The sequence below is a fragment of the Crocodylus siamensis genome, chromosome 8, assembly GCF_052110815.1.
Source record: "Crocodylus siamensis isolate JL-2025a chromosome 8, ASM5211081v1, whole genome shotgun sequence".
Classification (NCBI taxonomy): domain Eukaryota; kingdom Metazoa; phylum Chordata; order Crocodylia; family Crocodylidae; genus Crocodylus; species Crocodylus siamensis.
In genome coordinates this window covers 78881010-78899109 of record NC_143402.1, presented here as the reverse complement: position 1 = coordinate 78899109, position 18100 = coordinate 78881010, and the positions used below count along the sequence as shown (strand labels likewise).

General features: G+C 54.0%; 1 protein-coding gene across 4 annotated transcripts in view; it reads left to right on the top strand.

Annotated features, from left to right (window-relative positions):
• Positions 1-18100, top strand: part of RNF213 (ring finger protein 213) — a 69987-nt gene that overhangs the window by 25322 nt on the left and 26565 nt on the right. For 3 of the 4 annotated variants that reach the window (XM_090059589.1, XM_090059588.1, XM_090059590.1), the window contains 17 exons: positions 82-247; positions 593-810; positions 4167-4307; positions 4756-4917; positions 5440-6580; positions 6991-7181; positions 7364-7516; positions 8463-12053; positions 12770-12906; positions 13177-13272; positions 13658-13776; positions 15012-15134; positions 15499-15578; positions 15725-15872; positions 16416-16551; positions 16979-17170; positions 17610-17740. In XM_090059589.1, the coding sequence (XP_089915715.1) occupies positions 82-247; positions 593-810; positions 4167-4307; positions 4756-4917; positions 5440-6580; positions 6991-7181; positions 7364-7516; positions 8463-12053; positions 12770-12906; positions 13177-13272; positions 13658-13776; positions 15012-15134; positions 15499-15578; positions 15725-15872; positions 16416-16551; positions 16979-17170; positions 17610-17740 (6925 nt within the window). The remainder of the gene's footprint in view (positions 1-81; positions 248-592; positions 811-4166; positions 4308-4755; positions 4918-5439; positions 6581-6990; positions 7182-7363; positions 7517-8462; positions 12054-12769; positions 12907-13176; positions 13273-13657; positions 13777-15011; positions 15135-15498; positions 15579-15724; positions 15873-16415; positions 16552-16978; positions 17171-17609; positions 17741-18100) is intronic. The other variant, XM_090059587.1, reaches the window with a different exon arrangement.

Sequence of the window (18100 nt, the reverse complement as noted above, 5' to 3'; positions counted from 1 at the left end):
TTTCCATGGGGGAGGAGTTATAGGAGCCTTGATCCTACCCTGGCTGCTCTTTCAATTCCTTTGCACCATCTTCCTTTGCAGCGCAACCAGCTGGAATCCATAAAGCAAGAGAAGCTGGATTACATCAGCCCTGACCTTATGAAAGCCAAGAAACTGCTGGAAGAGATCAAAGAGCCCCTTCGGAGGTGCCTGGAGGAGTTCACAGTCAGGAAGGACTTTGTCAACTGGGTCAAAGAGGCTTTGGAAGGTAAAATAAAGGTTGCCCTCTCTCTGCTGCTAGGAACTGGTGGGGTGCAGCTGGGGGGTGAGGAAGGGAGGATGCGGTCTCACTGGCATTTGGGGCAGATCAGTCCCACCTGGTAACAGGGAGCTGCCTTTTTGGGTCACTTCTGCTCTCCTGTTTCCTTCTCTACTGTAGTATCACTGCAATTGCAGTGCTAGAAAATTGAGGACTAGTCATTTCAGGTCAGTGGGAGGCTTACTCAGTGAAGCTGATGTAAGTGAGAGGTCCCACTAAAGGGGCTGCCAGAACCCTTTTATTAGCAAAGGTGAAGATGCAACTGCAGGAAACCCACTATGAATTTTCCCCCAGATGTAAATGAGCTCAAGGTGTTCGTGGACCTGGCCTCCATCTCAGCGGGAGAGAACGACATGGATGTGGATCGTGTGGCCTGCTTCCACGATGCTGTGCTTGGCTACTCCTCCCTGCTGTACGAGCTGAAGCGGGAGTCAGGGTTCGATGACTTCATGCAATGCCTGAAGAAGCTGGGGAAAGCGCTGGAGAGTGACAAGAACCTTCCCAAGAAACTGGTGCGTTCTGCCGTGCCCACCCCTCCACTCGCAGTGTCGCCCTCCTGCTTTCTGATGGGTCCCGACAGTTGATTGAGAGAGCAGCGTTCAGGGTTCAGGTGCTGCATGTGGCTACAGGGGCACTGCAAATAAAAACCCCAGCATTACAGTTCTAGACTTAATTTGCTAAGGCAAAGCCACCCTGGTCTTTCCTTAATTTGCTGCAGGCTACCCTAGTAGAGCAAGAGGCTTTCTCACACAGTGCAGGCACTTGGCTACACTGTGAGATGCTCTTGGGCCTGTGGCCTGTGTGGTGGGCCAGTAGGGGGCGCTCCTGCGTTGAGCTGCCCACCTCCCTGCACCTGCCCACCTTCCAGGCTCCGAATGCCTCCCTGGGGGCGCCTTATGCTCGGCCGACCCCTTTCCTGGAGCACACTCGCTAGTCTGGGGGTAACATCGCCGCCACCACCCCGAGAAGGGACTGTCTTGGCCCTGTGTCCTCAGGGAAACACAGGTCTAATAGTCTGACGGGTACTTGACCCGGTACAGGCACTTGGGGCACTTCCCCAAGTCAGGGGGCAAAAAGCAAAGTCTCCCTTAGTCCCCAGACCTAAGGGGTCTCATAGGCATAATTTAGACCCACCCCTCAATAAGTCTCCCACACCGGTCAAAAAGGGGAACTTTATTGATTACAGGGGTAGGGTAAACTAGGGTACAGGATTGAGCAATATCTCAGAAACCCTAAAGAGCAAACAGTCTGGCTGGGGAGCCTTTTGATCATGCATCTGTGTTACTGCCAGCTAAATATCTAATCAGATCTTAAGTAGCTTACTCACAAGCATCTTCCAGAGGCTGGTGCAATTCCCCTCTGTAAGCAGGTGGTTTCTAGCTTGTGAGTTTGGGGTGAGAGAGGCAACTTTAGATGGTCGTGCTCCTCTGTGTCCCCTGCATGGCTGCTGCTTCACCTCATGGCCAAAGAGAGCGAGCCTCCCTCCCCCGCCGACCTATATAGCCCCTGTGACCTCATTCACTTGGGCCAGTGGAGGTCAGCCCCAGTTGGCTGTTGGCCAACCAATTTGAAATACATCACCTGTTACCGGGCAGATGCCAGCTCCCCAGGTAGATGCCCCTCACCCGGGTGGCTGATGCCAGTCCCGTGGGCAGAGGGAGCAGGTTTCCCCCCTCCCTCACGAATGCAGCCAGCTCAAGTTACCTAAAGAGACAGGCTGAGGTGTGAATCCTCTGTGCTGGCCCCTCTAATCACATTGTCACAGGACAGAGATATTGGGGAGAAACCAAGGTGGCTTTCTGCCACAGCCTGGCTGGTGTGACTAGGTGCACCCACTTCCATGGCCAAGAATGTGTGGCAGCAATGCAGCTCACGTTCCCATGATATACCAGGGACCCAGTTGTGTGTGGGTCAGCTGAGCACAGCCTTCAGCATGAGCCTGCAACCAGGATCATAGTTTCATAGTTTCTAGGGTCAGAAGGGACCTGAGCAGACCCCCTGCCATGGCAGGAACGAGTACTGGAGTCAAACGACCCCAGCAAGGTGCTCATCTAACCTCCTCTTAAAGCCCCCCAGGGTAGGGGCCAGCACCACTTCTCTTGGAAGCTGGTCCCAGACCCTAGCCGCCCTAACCATGAAGTCGCCTCCCGATGTCTAACCTAAACCTGCCCTCTGCCAGCTTGTGACCGTTATTCCTGGTCACTCCTGGCGGTGCTCGGGGGAACAGTGACTCCCCCAATGCCTGCTGAGCCCCCCTGACTAGTTTATAACAGGCCACAAGATCCCCCCTCAGCCTTCTCTCTTGGAGGCTGAACAGGTTCAGGTCCCGTCGCCTCTCCTCGTAGGGCCTGCCCTGCTGCCCCCTGACCACGCAAGTGTCTCTCCTCCGGACCCTCTCCATGCTGTCCACATCCCTCCTGAAGCGCGGCGCCCAGAACCAGACGCAGTCCTCCCGCTGCGGCCTGACCAGTGCCGCACAGAGGGGGAGGATCACCTCCCTGGGCCTGCTCGAGATGCATCTGTGGATGCAGGACAAGGTGCGGTCGGCCTTCCTGACCGCGTCCCCACACTGCCGGCCCACGTTCATCTTGGAGTCAATGATGACCCCCAGATCCTTTTCTGCCTCTGCCCTGATGAGAAGGGAGTTCCCCAGCCTGTAGGTATGGTGCCGGTTCTTCCTCCCCAGGTGCAGCACCTTGCACTTGTCAGTGTTGAATCCCATCCTATTCTCATCCGCCCACTCTTGTAACCTGTCTAGGTCCGATTGTAGCCTATTGCTCCCTTCTAGCGTGCCCACATCCCCCCACATCTTAGTGTCATCAGCAAATTTGAACAGGTGCTAGTCCCAGTCCCATCTCCACCTTGGCCTTCCTGACCCCCCCTGCAGCCCCAAGCAACCGCAGTGTAGTCCTCCCTGGTGATGTCCCCTCTTTTTCATTGGGTGTGCGCCTCCCTTTTAGCTAGGAGACATTCCCGGATGCTTTTGGTGAGCCACGGGGGCTGTGTGCCCTCCTGCTCCCTTTGATCCTCTTTGGGATTACCTCCCTTTGGGCTTGGAGGATCGTCTCCTTAAGGAGCGACCACTCTCCTTGGACACCCGGCTCCCCTCCCCCCCGGGACCTCAGCGCTTCCCCAACTATCCTCCTTAGCTCGTTGAAGTTTACCCTCCTGAAATCTAGGGCTGCTGCCTTGCTGCCGGCCTTTGCCACCTTGCACTGGATGGCGAATCCCAGCAGGCGATTATCGCTGTCACCCAGGTGGTCGAGCCCCCACACCAGGTCGTCACCCGTGGCCAGCACCAGGTCCAACAAGGCGTCCCCCCTAGTGGGGCGGTGCACTCCTGGGTTCGATGGAGGTCCTGCATTCTGGCTAGGGACTCAGACCTGGCTGACTGCTCTTCCCAGCAGATGTCCAGGAAGTTCAGGTCCCCCATGACTACCACATGCTTAGACTTCACTACCTCCATGAGCTAACCTAAGAATTCCTGGTCGAGCTCTTCCCTTTGGTTGGGGGGTCTGCAGTAGACCCCCAATGTTAGGTCTCTTTCCCCTCGACTGCCTCGTACTCTAACCCAAAGCATTTCAGAGTGCCCCTCCTCTGATTCTTTGTTAATTGATGAGGATGGGTATTCCTCCTTAATGCAGAGTACCATGCCCCACCTTTCCTCCCTGTCCTGTTCCTCCTGATCCTTCCTCCCAGAAGCCAGGGCGCTTGGTCTGTGCCCCTCAGTGACCCCACACAGCTCTGGCATCCAGGGTGCTCTGGGCTCTGCCAGTGTTTAGAGTGATCTGGCTGCCTGAATCCCTGGACATAAGGAGAAGTGTTTCCTGGCAGTAACTTGGACTGCGCCTTCCCCTTCTCCCTGCAGCGTGATTCTGCTCGGCACTTGGAGTGGCTGAAGACCGTGAAAGAGAGCCACGGGTCTGTGGAGTTGTCCTCTCTGTCGCTAGCCACCAACATCAACAACCACGGGGTGTACATCATCAGAGCCCCGCTGGAGGGCCAGAAGGTGAGACCTCTACTTGCCCTGTCCATCCACCTCTCTGTCCATCTCACCTGTCTGGCTGCTTTGTCCCTAAGCAAACGCTCTCTCCTTGCTTTGGGCAAGGAGTCAGGGTTTTGGGGATGACGCTGAGCATGGTTTTATCCTGTCTCTGGTGCACAAACCATTTCCAGGACTGGCTTTGGGAAGATCTGAGGGTGGGAAGACTATTTTGAGGCACCATTCAGCCTCTAGATGAATCCCGGTATACGTGTTGCTCTTCCACCACCTTGCCCAGAGCCTTTGGGGGCCTGGCACCGACTTTGGGTAATTGCTGACCCTGGCTGTCCTACTGGCCCCTAGTTACAGCCAGCAGAGAGGAGAGCTACTGCAAGCATTCACATGCACGGTGTAAAGAAATGAGCATGGAAATCAAGTCTCCCTGTGCTCATGGGGATTTGCTGTTCCCTGACAGGTGTCTCTGGACACGGTGCTGCTCCTGAGGCTCTCGGCAAGCCACGGGGACAGCAACGAGATACGGGAATACTCCTTGGAGGACCTGCGAGAACTGCTGAACAAGCTGATGCTGATGTCGGGCAAGGGAGACCAGAGCATGGAGGTGGACAAGTTTTCGGAGGTCAGGTTCCCACTGCTGCCTTTGCGCATGCGAGGTGTTTCCTGGTCTCTGGAGAGGAGTTCCTGGCTGGTGGCGGGGCTAGGCTCAAGCCATTCAGCAGCTGTTTTTAAACAGTTGCTTACGCTTTAAATAGTGGAGAGGAGGGGGACTGTCTGGTTTTGGGACTGACGAAGGGCTATGAAAGATTTTGCCACCCTCTGTTCCCTAGCTGGAGGTAGCCCTGCCTGGGCCTGTGTGAAGCCACCTGGCCTTTTCATTCCCACCTGCCCAGCCACATCGCACCTGACCTGTTTGTCGACTCTTGGCAGAACAGCCAGCCTCTGTCTGGGACCACAGGCACCCAGAGAGTCCCTGAAGAGCAGCTGTGAGCCCTGTTCGGACTTTCCACTTGCCCAGTTTCAGTCCAGTTCAGCTCGTGCACAAGCATCAGAGTTCTTTTTAGATGCTCGGGGACCAGGTAGCTGGGTGTTGATGACCCTGCACGGTTCTGACAATGGCTGCTCTGTGTACTCTCCCCCACAGGTGTTTTCCAGTGTCCAGAGACTGGCGCAGTCCTTTATAGACCTGTACGCGGCAGGGAACATGCTCTTCCGATCCTGGGTTGCCCACGTGTATTGCTCACCCAGGAGCAAGACGTGCACAAGCATGGATTTCCATTTGAAAGCCATCCCTAAGCTTGTAGGGAGGGGAGAGGTGACAGCGCTGCTCCCGCAGCTGTGCAGGACGATGGAGAGCTTCCTGGTGTGGTGGAAGGACTTTGTCTCCGAAAAGCGTTCCCTGTATTTCTACCTGAACTACTACATGGCAGAGCAGCTGGTTTACTTGTGCAGGGAAATCACAAAAGGGCAGCCCAGCGAGAGAGCCTTGATGATGCTTTCATTTGTGAAGCAAAACTGCACCAAGAGGGATGTGGACGTGGCTTGCAGACGGGTGGTATCCAGCCACACACAGAGGAGCCTCCCGGACTTGCCAGCATTGTTGGCCACGGAGGACCTGCCTGTCCAACTGAAGCATGTCTGGGGGTCCTACATGGAAGACATGCGTGCTTTCTTGCCAGACTGCTTGGACATGGATGCTCTGGGCAGCTGCCTTGGCAATCTGGCCCGTCAAGAGAAGCAGCATGTTCGGCGAGCTCTCCCTCAGTGCCTGCAGGCTGGCAGGCCCAACCTCATCACTTGCCCTAGGGCCGAGGTGCTGGCTTCGGCACTGGCCATCTACGTGAGTAGCCGAGACCAGCCCCTGCCCACCTTCGACGAAGTGCTCCTATGCACACCTGAGACCAGCCTGGAGCAGGTGGGGCTCTTCCTGCGCCGGTGCCTCACGCCCGGCGACCACGGGGAGAAGATCTACGCCATGCTGTACGCCGACGAGCTGAGCTACGATGTCGGGTGCAGAGCGGAGGAGCTGTTCCGGTGCCTGCTCAAGCAGTCCCACCTGGACAGCTACTGCCTCGTCATCCTGTGCGACTGCGAGAGGGAGCACTGCTACATCCCTTCTGCCTTCAGCCAGTACAAGGTGCATGCCACCCCCCAGGAGGAGCTGAAGGACATCCAGAAGTATCTGAGGAGCCACTTCGCAGTCGCCCAGCCTACCAGGTCGGCAGCCTCCGTGTTCAAGGACAACATGTGTGTTGGGATCGTGTCCTCCAAGAGAGCCGGCGTGGGTAAGATGCTGGGTGTCACAGTGGGTCTGTTCGGGCATGAAAGCACCAAGGCTGAAGTGCAGGCAGGAAAGTGCCGTGCATGTGTCCTTGATGCTGCACTGGGCTCTTCGCTTCGTCTCATGTCTGCTTCTGATTCTGGTCACTGCTCTCTCCCGTCTCGCCCCTGCTTCCCCCTACCCCCACCTGGTGCTAGGAGCCCGGCTTTTCTCCCCAGGGATTACAAGTAATTCAGGCTTGTGCAGCCACTGTGTGACCCGGCCTCGTGCCTCCCAGGCTTTTCCTTTGGGATATGCATGAATTAAAAGGGAGGGGACCTGGCCCATCAGGAGAACCAGGATATCTAAACAGTCCTCCCTCTTTTTTTTTGTGGTTCTTATAGCTAACCTGCAGGGTTTTCTTTCTCATTGCAGGAAAATCTCTCTATGTGAAAAGGCTGCACGAGAAACTGGCAGAGTGGTATGACATGACTGTACATCTAGAAACGATCAGGCTGATTGAACCCCAGGTGGACGAAAGCAAAGTGCTGAGATCTCTCCTACCTTTCCTGAGATGGCAGTACCAGCAAAAGCCCATGATATTCCATATTGACATCACCTCTTCGGTGAGTACGTCACAGCCGCTCCCTTTCATGGAGAGGATGGTTGTCCTTCACAGATTTCCTGTCTTCTAAACCCTGCCAGGAGGTGTTGTTCTTCTAACCAAAGGATCCTTAAGCATAAAACATAAGACGGGAACATATGTGCCCTCGATGCCCCTTTCTAATTTGACTCTGTACTTGCTTAGGTACGAGGCGGGATCCCAGAGTTCCTCTTCAAGCTGCTAGTTCTGCGGTACCTGACGGACGCTGATGGGAACATGTGGCTACGGCAGCAGTGTCACTTGTATGTCATTGAGATCCTTGAAACGGATCCAGCGCCAGAGAAACCCACGAGGCTGGTACGTGTTTCTGGCTACACCATTTCTGCCTACTTTTGCTTGTCTGTGTGTGGGTATGGATACTTGGATACACTGATGGAGTTCATAGGGGTATACCATATCTTCTCTCATGCAGCACGTACCTTTTTTTATAACCCCAAATTCAGCTGCTGGAAATTAGGGTGCAAGTTTATAATGAGGAAATATGGTAAGAGCAGTTTCTGCCAGGGGGAAGAGACAGTAAAGCTCAACGTGTGTGGACTCTGACTTTCATCCCTGGCAGATGCTGTCAAGGAAAGATCTATTTTTCCTCTTTATTCAAGGTGTGTGTGATTCAGAGGGCATGTTTTGCGAGCAAATAGAGCATGCTATCCAGTACTAGACCAGGGAGACTTTGTATTTGAATTTAGGACAATCCCTTGTGCATCTCCAATGAGCAGTGCTAGAGGCATCATCATTTTTATATCACAACTGCAACTGCTCCCAGGATCTCCTTGACTCAGTTGTCAGTCAGTGCCGCTTGGTGCTGGCTGTACTGGCTCTGCTCTAATATTTACATGATGAGATAAAAATGCATACATTTGGGGGGAGGTGCAGAAACTGGCTGACTTTGCTTTTGGATGTAAAAAACAATAAAATAAAGCAGGGCAAGGTTGGAGTGAGAGAAATGGATCTTTCCAGGGGAAGGTCCTGAACAGTCCGGGAGGATACAAAAAGCGGGTAGCAAGCTTGCAAGGAGGAGAATCTGTAGACAGAGATGATGACTATTGCAGGGACTTGTTTGTTCTGCTTGTTTCCCCTTCTCCCATGCCTCTAAGACGCCTGGTTGTGGAAACCTGCAGCAAGTTGCCCCCCCACAGCATCACGCAAATGCTGCAGCTGCCCCATGGGAGGATGGGGAAGGAATCCTGTAAAAAAATAAAAATAATGCTGCACCTTGACTATGGCTTATTCTTGTCCTCTGCAGGGATTGAAGTACAGTTTCCTGGAGGTCTTCCCTAAGATCACATGCAAGTCTCCTAAAGAAGTGCTGGAAATGGAGACGCAGGGAGGCCTATCCCGGGATGCCACGGAGCCAGGAATGGATCCAGAGGAGTTCTGCAGTGAGGCCTTCCAGAGACCTTTCCAGTACCTGACACGATTTGACTCTGGGGACAACCTCGATCGGTTCAGCTATGACAGGGGCTCTGTCGAGGGGAGTCCCGCGGAGTGCCTGCAGCGGTTCCTCATGCATTGCGGCGTGATGGACCCCTCGTGGTCGGAGCTGAGGAACTTTGTTTGGTTCCTGAACGTCCAGTTGCAAGACTGTGAAGCTTCGGTCTTTTGTAACCCTGAATTTGTCCAGGACACTCTGCAGGGTTTCAAACACTTTGTGGTAACCTTCATGATCCTAATGGCCCGGGATTTTGCCACCCCCTCTCTGAACATCTCCGATCAGAGCTCAGGGCGATCCACCTTTGACTTGGAGGGCGTCACGGAAGCAGATCTCTTTCCTTTCCGCATTCGGAAGAAGTGGGAATCGGAGCCCCATCCGTACTTATTCTTCAACGAAGACCACGTGTCCATGACTTTCATTGGCTTCCATCTCAAGGCCAACGCTACTGGTACCATTGATGCCATCAGTCCTTTGAATGGGAATATCCTCAAAAGCAACGTCATGACCTCCCAGCTGTACAAGGGGCTGTCGCTTCAGCGGGTTCCTTTCAACACGGACTTTGACCGGTTGCCCAGACACGAGAAGCTAGGGAAGCTGTGCATGGTTTTGGGAATCGAGTGGCCCATGGACCCCGATGAAACGTATGAGCTCACGATGGACAACGTGCTCAAAATCCTGGCCATTGAGATGCGGTTCAGATGTGGCATCCCAGTTATTATCATGGGAGAAACAGGCTGTGGGAAAACCAGGCTTATCAAGTTCCTGTGTGAGCTGCGCAGGATTGGCTCCAACGGCTCCAACGCAGAGAACATGAAGCTGGTGAAAGTCCACGGAGGCACCAGCGCAGAGACAATTTATGCTAAGGTCAGGGAAGCGGAGGCTATCGCCAAGACCAATAAGGAGGACTATGGGCTGGACACGATCCTGTTCTTCGATGAAGCCAACACAACCGAAGCCATTAGCAGCATCAAGGAGGTGCTGTGCGACCGTACGGTAGAAGGGAAGCCTCTGGACCCCTACTCGGGCCTGAAGATCATCGCCGCCTGCAACCCTTACCGTAAGCACAAAGAGGAGATGATTCAACGCTTGGAGTCAGCGGGTCTTGGCTACCGCGTCAAAGCAGATGAGACCAGAGAGAAGCTCGGCTCCATCCCGCTGAGGCAGCTCGTGTACCGCGTACACGCTCTCCCCCCCAGCATGATCCCTCTGGTGTGGGATTTTGGGCAGCTGAACAACTTGACGGAGAAAATGTACATCCAGCAGATTGTTCAGAGACTCACCGACTTGGTCCCAGCAACAGAAGATGAACTGAAGGTCATCACGGAGGTGCTCTACATCTCACAAAGCTACATGAGGGAGAGGGCTGACGAGTGCAGCTTCGTTAGCCTCCGGGATGTAGAGCGCTGCGTGGAAGTGTTCAAGTGGTTTTACAACCACAGCGATCTCCTGCTGAAAAACCTGGAGGAGCTCCCCGCGAAGAGGCCTGAGAAAATACCTGTAAAAAGGAACAAAGCCCTCTGGGCTTTGGTACTGGCAACTGGGGTCTGCTATCATGCGTCCTTGGAGAAGAAGAAGTTGTACAGAAACAGGATTTCCAAGGCCCTTCCAAAGCCTTACAACAACCAGAAAGGGATTTTGTATGAGATCTGCCTGATGCAGGACGTCTTTCTGCGTGGTGTGCAGCTGAGGAAGACCATTGCCAAAAACGCGGCCTTGAAGGAAAATGTCTTTATGATGGTCATCTGCATTGAGCTGAAAATCCCCCTCTTCCTCGTTGGCAAGCCTGGAAGCTCCAAATCCCTCGCCAAAACCATCGTGGCGGATGTCATGCAAGGCCAGGCCGCTTACGTTGATCTCTACAAGGAGCTGAAACAGATCCACTTGGTGTCCTTCCAGTGCAGCCCTCACTCGACGCCCGAGGGGATCATCGGGACCTTCAAGCACTGCGCTCGCTTCCAGGATGGGAAGAATCTGGACGAATACGTCTCCGTGGTGGTGCTGGATGAGATTGGGCTGGCCGAAGACTCTCCTAAAATGCCCCTGAAGACCCTACACCCACTCCTGGAAGACGGCTGCATCGACGACGATCCGCTTCCACACAAGAAAGTTGGTTTTATCGGCATCTCCAACTGGGCCCTGGATCCAGCCAAAATGAATCGGGGCATCTTTGTTTCCCGCGGTGATCCCGATACCAAAGAGCTCATTGAGAGCGCAAAGGGGATTTGTTCTTCGGACCCGGTCACTCAGAAAATTGAGCAATACTTTCCCCTGTTTGCGGACGCATACAACAGGATTTGCGAGGGCCAAGGCAGGGACTTTTTTGGGCTGCGCGATTACTACAGCCTTATCAAAATGGTCTTTGCTCTTGCTAAGTTCTCACAGAAAGAGCCCACGCCTCGCGACATTGCACAGGCTGTTCTCCGTAACTTCAGTGGCAAAGATGACATCAACGCCTTGGACACGTTTACCTGCATGTTACCGGACAAAGAAGAAATACGTGCTCATGACGTCAGCACCATTGAGCTCGTCCAGCAGAACATATACAGCGACGGTAAGGACGACGAGTGCAGGTACCTGCTGGTGCTAACGGAGAACTACGCGGCTCTGCAGATCCTCCAGCAGGTGTTTTTCACAAAGAGGCAGCAACCAGAGATTATCTTTGGCTCCAGCTTCCCCAAGGACCAGGAATACACCCAGATCTGCCGCAACATCAACCGCGTGAAGATCTGCATGGAAACGGGGCAGATGGTCGTCCTCCTCAACTTGCAGAATCTCTATGAAAGCCTCTACGATGCCCTGAACCAGTATTACGTGCACCTGGGGAGCCAGAAGTATGTTGACTTGGGTTTAGGCACCCACCGGGTGAAATGCAGAGTGCACCCTGATTTCCGTCTGATCGTCATCGAGGAGAAGGATGTGGTGTACAAACGCTTCCCCATCCCGCTGATCAACAGGCTGGAGAAACACTACCTGGATATCAACACCGTCCTGGACAGGTGGCAGAGGGATGTTGTGGAAGACCTGAAGAGATGGGTGAATGATTTCACGGCGGTTGACACGGAGAAGCAGCTCCTGGGCCAGCAGAAGTACAGCCCCTCCGACGTTTTTGTGGGGTACCACTCCGATACCTGCGCCTCGGTCGTCCTGCAGGTGACGGAGAGGCTGAAGCAGTCATGCTCTCCCGAGGAGCTGATGCTGGAGGTGAAAGAAGAGGCCCAGCTGGTGCTACTGAACTGTGCCACGCCGGACTCGGTGGTTCGCCTGGGCAGCGCGCGGCTTGATTCCTTCATGGCCGAGCACCTGGCCAAGCTGTACTTTAAGCAGCAGCAGCACACATCTCTTACAGATTTTGTCTGTGCTCACATCCAGGCACAGACCCAAGGTCACATGGTCTTTACCGAGGTGAGCCCCTCCCCTCCCCGCCCCCCACAACTTTAGGCATCCTCTCTGGAGCAATCCTTTCATGCACAGAAAAGACATGCACCAGGACAGCATGTGCATCCCTCGGGGACTTGTGTAGGCATGAGCTGGGCCTTCTCACTCACTCCGAGCCCGGGGAAGACTTGTAGGGGTGCAGGGTGTTTTCAGCAGATGCGCTGTGGGCGGTGAGTGCCCAGGTCTCTGAGCATCACTGAAAGGCAGGCAATCATTGCTTTTTGCTCCCTGTCAAAACAGCCCTTTCTCTACTCACTCAGCCAGGAAAATACTATGCCAGTGTGGGAAAAATAGAGCTTGGGTAGCCCCAGGGACGGGGATCTCTCCACTTCCCTCCCCTGGGGCTGGTAGGGTGGTTGATCTTCTTGCCATGGCTCTATTGGTGGGGGCTCCCATAACCATTGGTTGCATCTATCTCTGGCTGGTAGGTTTAATGCCCCAGGTGGTACATGGGGCACTAAACTCCAAACACCTGTTTTAAACCAAAGAAAACTTGTCCCTGTCCATAGGATTGGCACGTACGAGGGTAGGGGAAGCATGCTGCAGTTGAGACCCAGAGAGCACCCAACAAATGAGGCTGCAGTGCCTCGTTGCAAGCCTACACAGGCGGGTGCCGTCAGCCTGGTGCTGCCATCCACACTCGCGTCTGAGCTAAGAAATCCCTCGGTGCTTTTCCCTTCAAGGTCACCACTTTCTCGCGGCTCCTGACGGCCACCGAGTTGGAGAGCTTGAGGGCAGAGGTGCAGGGCGAGGTGCAGAGCCTGGCCCTCCTGTCTCTGCAGCGGTTCGACACCGAGCACTCCTTCCTCAAAGAGATTCGGTGAGTCCGCCCTGTGCAGCTTGGAGTCTGGGCTGAGTGCTGGAATGACAGCACCTAGGTTAGCAAATGCCAGACAAAAGGGGGGGAGGGGGGAGGACAGAGGACATGAGGGTTTTGAGCATGGCCAGAGGGACAGGGGAATTTTTAAACTGGGTTGACCTTTCAGGGTATCGTTCTCTTTGCACACACAGCCAAATCTCACATGAAACAACTTCTGCACAGCCCTTACACTTTGTTTGCTCCCCCTTTTCCCCATGTTCCCCCCCACAGGAGTTTCCTTGATGTTATATCTGGGAATAAAATCCTGATTATTCAGACAGACTTTGAAGATGGTTCTCAAAGTGCCCAGCTCATCGCCTCGGCTAAGTAAGTTACTTTTCTGAGGTTCAGAGACTTAGTAGAATTGGTCTTTTAGAAGCACCAACCATGCTTCGGGCAGCCTTAAAGCAAAACCAAGCAGAACCTGATACAGAGCTGGGTTACTTGCTAAATATTGTTTGAGCTAAAACTTGCAGCTGACAGCACCGGGGGATGCTGAGACAGTGGAAAGGGTGCTGGCGGGAGGGTCAGGATGGCATGCGGGAACCACCACCGGTGTTCGTCTTGTCCTAGCAGAGTGAGGAGCGAGGGGGGAACTGATCTTTGAACGGCCCTGGGGCAGGAGGGAATGCGTGCCCTGAAGCCTGGGCGGGTGCTGAGGAGGGCGGCGCTGCACCGAACGTGCTTCCAGGTGGTTTCCCTTCCCTTGCAGGTACTCGGCCGTCAACGAGATCAACAAGGTGGAGCTGGGAGACGTCTCAGTCTTCGTCTACTTCATCACGAAGCTGTCCCGCGTGGAAGGGGGAGGATCCTACGTGGGCTTCCACGGAGGTGGGTTCGGGCATGCTCAGCTTTCTGTGGGCTTGGGAATTTGAGGTGGGATCCTTGAGCAATGGTCTCAAGTTGCAGCAAGGGAGATTTAGGTTGGATATTAGGGAAACCTTTCTCCGGGGTGGGGGGGCGCGGGCGCGGGTGAAGCACTGGAACAGGCTCCCCAGAGAAGTGGTGGAGCCTCCATCCTTGATGCTTAAGGCCTGGCTGGATAAAGCTTTGGCTGGGATGATGTAGTTGTGGCCGGTCCTTCTTGGAGCAGGGAGTTGGACAAGATGTGACCTCCTTCAACCCCCATTTTCTATGATTCTGGGAAATGCTGTGAGCTGTGGCCCATGCGTTTCTTTGCGCTTTAACACTGGCACCTGTGCAGCATCCCCGAGAGCACCAGCCTGCAGGGAACCCCAGCCCCTGGGTCCCATTTGTCTGTCCTGTGAGCACTGCCTGGCTCTGCTCTGAATGACAGATGCACTTTCAGTTTGGACAGAGAGGAACAGGCTCTCTGACGCGGCTCAGGGTGAGAGTACGGCCCCTGGCTCTCTTGTGAATCGCTGCTAAGACTCTGCTTTCAGCATCCCTGCTGAGTCTTGAGGCAATCTCTAGCTTTAATTACTTCCTCAGGCAACCCACTTTATGCCTGCCCTTCCAGTCGAAGACAGCCTTGAGTTACCCCAGCTAGAGCAAGCTGCAGCATCTCTGTAACCGGCGGCAGGGATCTCTGCTCACTGATGCCAGAGACGAAGTCCCCAGACACAAAAATGTGTCACCAGTGCAATTTGCATCGGTTTTGTAGACAACTGTATATTGCATCAAAATCCAGAGCAGACAGCCGTGAAGCGATGCCGGGGTAGCTCACCTGGGAGGCTGCTTCTAAAGTACCTTGTCTCTAAGCTGGGAGGGCAGGTAATGGCCCATTTGCCTTTAGCAAGCTGTTGTGATGGGATTGACACTCTGCACTTTACAACTTGTCAAGTTTTACCCCAGTACTGTCAGGGGTAGTTTTGTACTGGATTGGGCACGGTTACACTGCTGTCTTCCCACTACTTCTTTACATAGGTATAACGCTGCTTAGGCTGGTGTGCATTTAATATTTGGTCTGTCCAGGGCCTAAGAAGCAGACTCTGGTTGAAAGTGAGAACTGCTGGACCCTGGAGCCCACCCCTGTTTGTTGCTTGGGCGGGGCCAGGAGATCTTGGAAGCTCGCGGACCAGAAATGCCTTGTTCCCTGTTGCTAGGGCTGTGGCAGTCCGTGCACATTGACGACCTCCGCAGATCTAAGGACATGGTCTCCGACGTGACTGCCCTGAGGAACTTCACCATCAGCCAGCTCTTCCGTGAGGACACAGACGAGTCTGAATGTAAGCTGTTCCAGAGGGCATGGCGGGCGGGCGCTTTAGTTCAACTTAAATACACAGAAAGTAATCATACTTTGCAGCTCTCCCTGTGTTTTCGTTCTTCTCACTGCATCCCCACTCCGAGTCCAGCTGTGGAGATGAGGCTATTCTTAACCCCCAACTCTGAAATGAGTCTCCTCCATGAGAGTCAGTCTGTTTAGTATCTGGAGCTGTGGTTAGGGCCTGTAGCACTTACGCAGGTGACATGTGGCTCTGATGGAGGATCCAGTGCTCTGGCATGGGGTCCCTGGCATGCAAGTCCTCCCTTGTCCGGTTGCTCCAGCAGTGAGTTATGTTTCTAATCCGATGCTCTGTATTGTGGCTGCAGCTATGATAGTGGAGGGGGAAGAGCAGCAGGAGGAGCGGATGGAGGTGGAGATGGCTGCCTCGGAAGCAGAGGAGTACAGCGTGAGTTCCCAATTTAGCTCTTTGCTTAGTGGGACAAAGGGAAACTGCTTTCTGCGGCAAGGTAGCGAGGAGAGATTTGCAACATAGGGGAGAGAACACACAGCCCAGTGGTGATGCCAGGGCATCTCACTTCCGTTCACCGACAGGCCGAAGTCCTGGGCACGACCAGCCTTTTGAGGAGCTGCGTGCAACCCGCAGTGGGCATGTTGAGGGACGACAACGAGGGCTCCAGTCGGAGCACGAGGAGGGTTGCGATTCTTCTCGGCCTTCTGTCGAGTGAGGACAACTTGAAAGGTGCGTGTTCCTGGGCGTCTTTTCTAAGTTGCCTCCGGGTGCCAGGCTTGTTGAGGGGGCTGAGCTCCTGCGACCACCTCTGCAAAAGGGTATTCACGTCCTAGGGACTGGATTCTCTCGGAAGATGCAGAGACGAATTTAGAAACGGGCCTAGAGTCTGAGGTTGGGACAGAGATGAGCCAATAAATGGGAGCAGAATCTTCTGCATTGCTTGGTTTAGGAGGAGCAGTGCCCATTTCCTCCGGGTCATTTGGCCAGGAGGGACATCAGATCCTTAGGTCACCTCTAGGCAAACTCCAGTGAAGTGAGCATCATTCAAGAGACCAGGCGCAAGTGCGAATGGGTCTATCAGCTCTGTGCTTAGCAGCAGGCACCTTGCCAGTTGTCTTAGACTCTGGGCAGCAGTCTCTGGAGAGGCTCTGTCCAGCGGCTCACCTCGTTGTTGGGGTTAGGACCAGAGCAATTTAAGCACCTCTGCAAGTTGCTTCAGCTTTTGGTATTTGTGCTGGGGCAATGGAAAACGTCTGCTCTGCTGCTTTCCAGCCTCCTTCCTGAGGATATCCAAAAACCGTCTCTTCAGCCTTTTGAAGAAGCAAGAAGAGAATTCCTTCCACGTGGGAGACTGGGTGCTCCGGGAGGCTTCCAACCTCAACGCCCTCCAGGAGGCAGGGACTTTCAGGTACAGACCATGACTCAAACCAGCAGCCTTAATAATTAAAAAAAAAAGAAAAAAAGAAAAAGAAGTCTGGACAGCTGGAAGTCCTAAAGCTGCATCTGCAGTTTTGCATGTCTGAGTGGGCTCTGGGTTGCAACAGTCTGTGCTGGTAACCCTAATTCTGCGCATGCAGGTGTCCTCTCCCTGCATTGGAGGGAGCAGGGCTTGCAGCTGGATGGGAAAGCGGAGCTTTTTACTTAATGGAAGTGACGGAATGAAAGGCACGCACATCAGCCCATGCAGAAATGCAGGACTGGGACTCGCTCTGTGCCTTACAAATATAACGTAGTGGATTTTTTGTTAGCAGCCTTTTAAGAGCCACCTGTTCATGGCATCAGCTGTTGTCGCTCTTGGCTTTGGGGGTCTATCCTGCCTTTTCTATCCCCTACAGACAGACCTTGTGGAAGCGGGTCCAGAATGCAGTGATCCCGCTGCTGGCTCGCATGGTGTCTGTCATAGACCGGGATAGTAACCTGGAGTTACTGGTCAAGCCAGACACAGGGGACTGCATGAAAGAACTGTGGATGTTCATCTTCAACAACCTGAAACTTCTGGACGTGCCCCACAATGTTGGCAGCCGCAGGTGAGCTGGGGCAAGAGGCAGTGGGGGAGGCAGGGCTGGGGGTAGATGGATCAAGTTCATAGCCTTCAACCTGCCCGGAAGAGCGGTCTGCGTGGCGTAAAGGCTGAACGGAGATGGCTGAGCAGCTTGGATCAACTGGCAGGGTTTCCACGTGTTGCGTGCTGAGCTCCAGGATGGCTCCCTCCTCCCCCTGCTTGTCCCACTCCCTCGTGCTTCCCAGGTAAAGGTAAAATCCTCCTGCTAGGACCCTGGATGGACCGGGCTGGTCGGCACTGCTCAGCACAGCCCATCCTGCCAGTCGCAGAGTGGCCCTGCAATTCTGCCCCTCCTGCCCACGACTTTTCTGCCCTGCTCAGACCCTGCTTAATTGGACTTGACTGGGTCTCCAGCATGGTAGCACTGACTCCCCTGTCTTCTATTTTCCACCTGCCCTGCTCAGCAGCCAGACTGAGACCATCCTGGTGCTGAATAACATGAATGTGTCTGATGGCAATAAGATGCCCTTCAGCTGGAGGATAAAGGAGTATTTGGAAGAGATCTGGTTGCAAGCTCAATACATCCAAAGCCAAGGTGAGAGCCCAGCATCAGCTCAGCCCAGGGGATCATTGGACTGAGCCCTTTTTTTGCTGAACCCCCTGGGTTATGCTGTAATTCCTCTCTCTTGTCTAATGACTGGGTCCTCAGACTGTCTCCCTTTCTCACGTGTGACAGCTTTAGCTGAGAGCGTGCAGCTTTCAGTTGTGTTTTTCACTCTCAATCCTTTTCCTCTTGGGTTCTGGGCCTCTCTGCTGATATTGAAAGATGAGGTGTCAGGGGGGAACCACAAAATAGCCTTGTGCTTGAGCTAGGAGGTCCCAGCTTTGAGTCCCATAGGGAGACATCAGGCCATGTCCATCGATGACAAGACCACAGCACTAAGAGGAGAGGAGG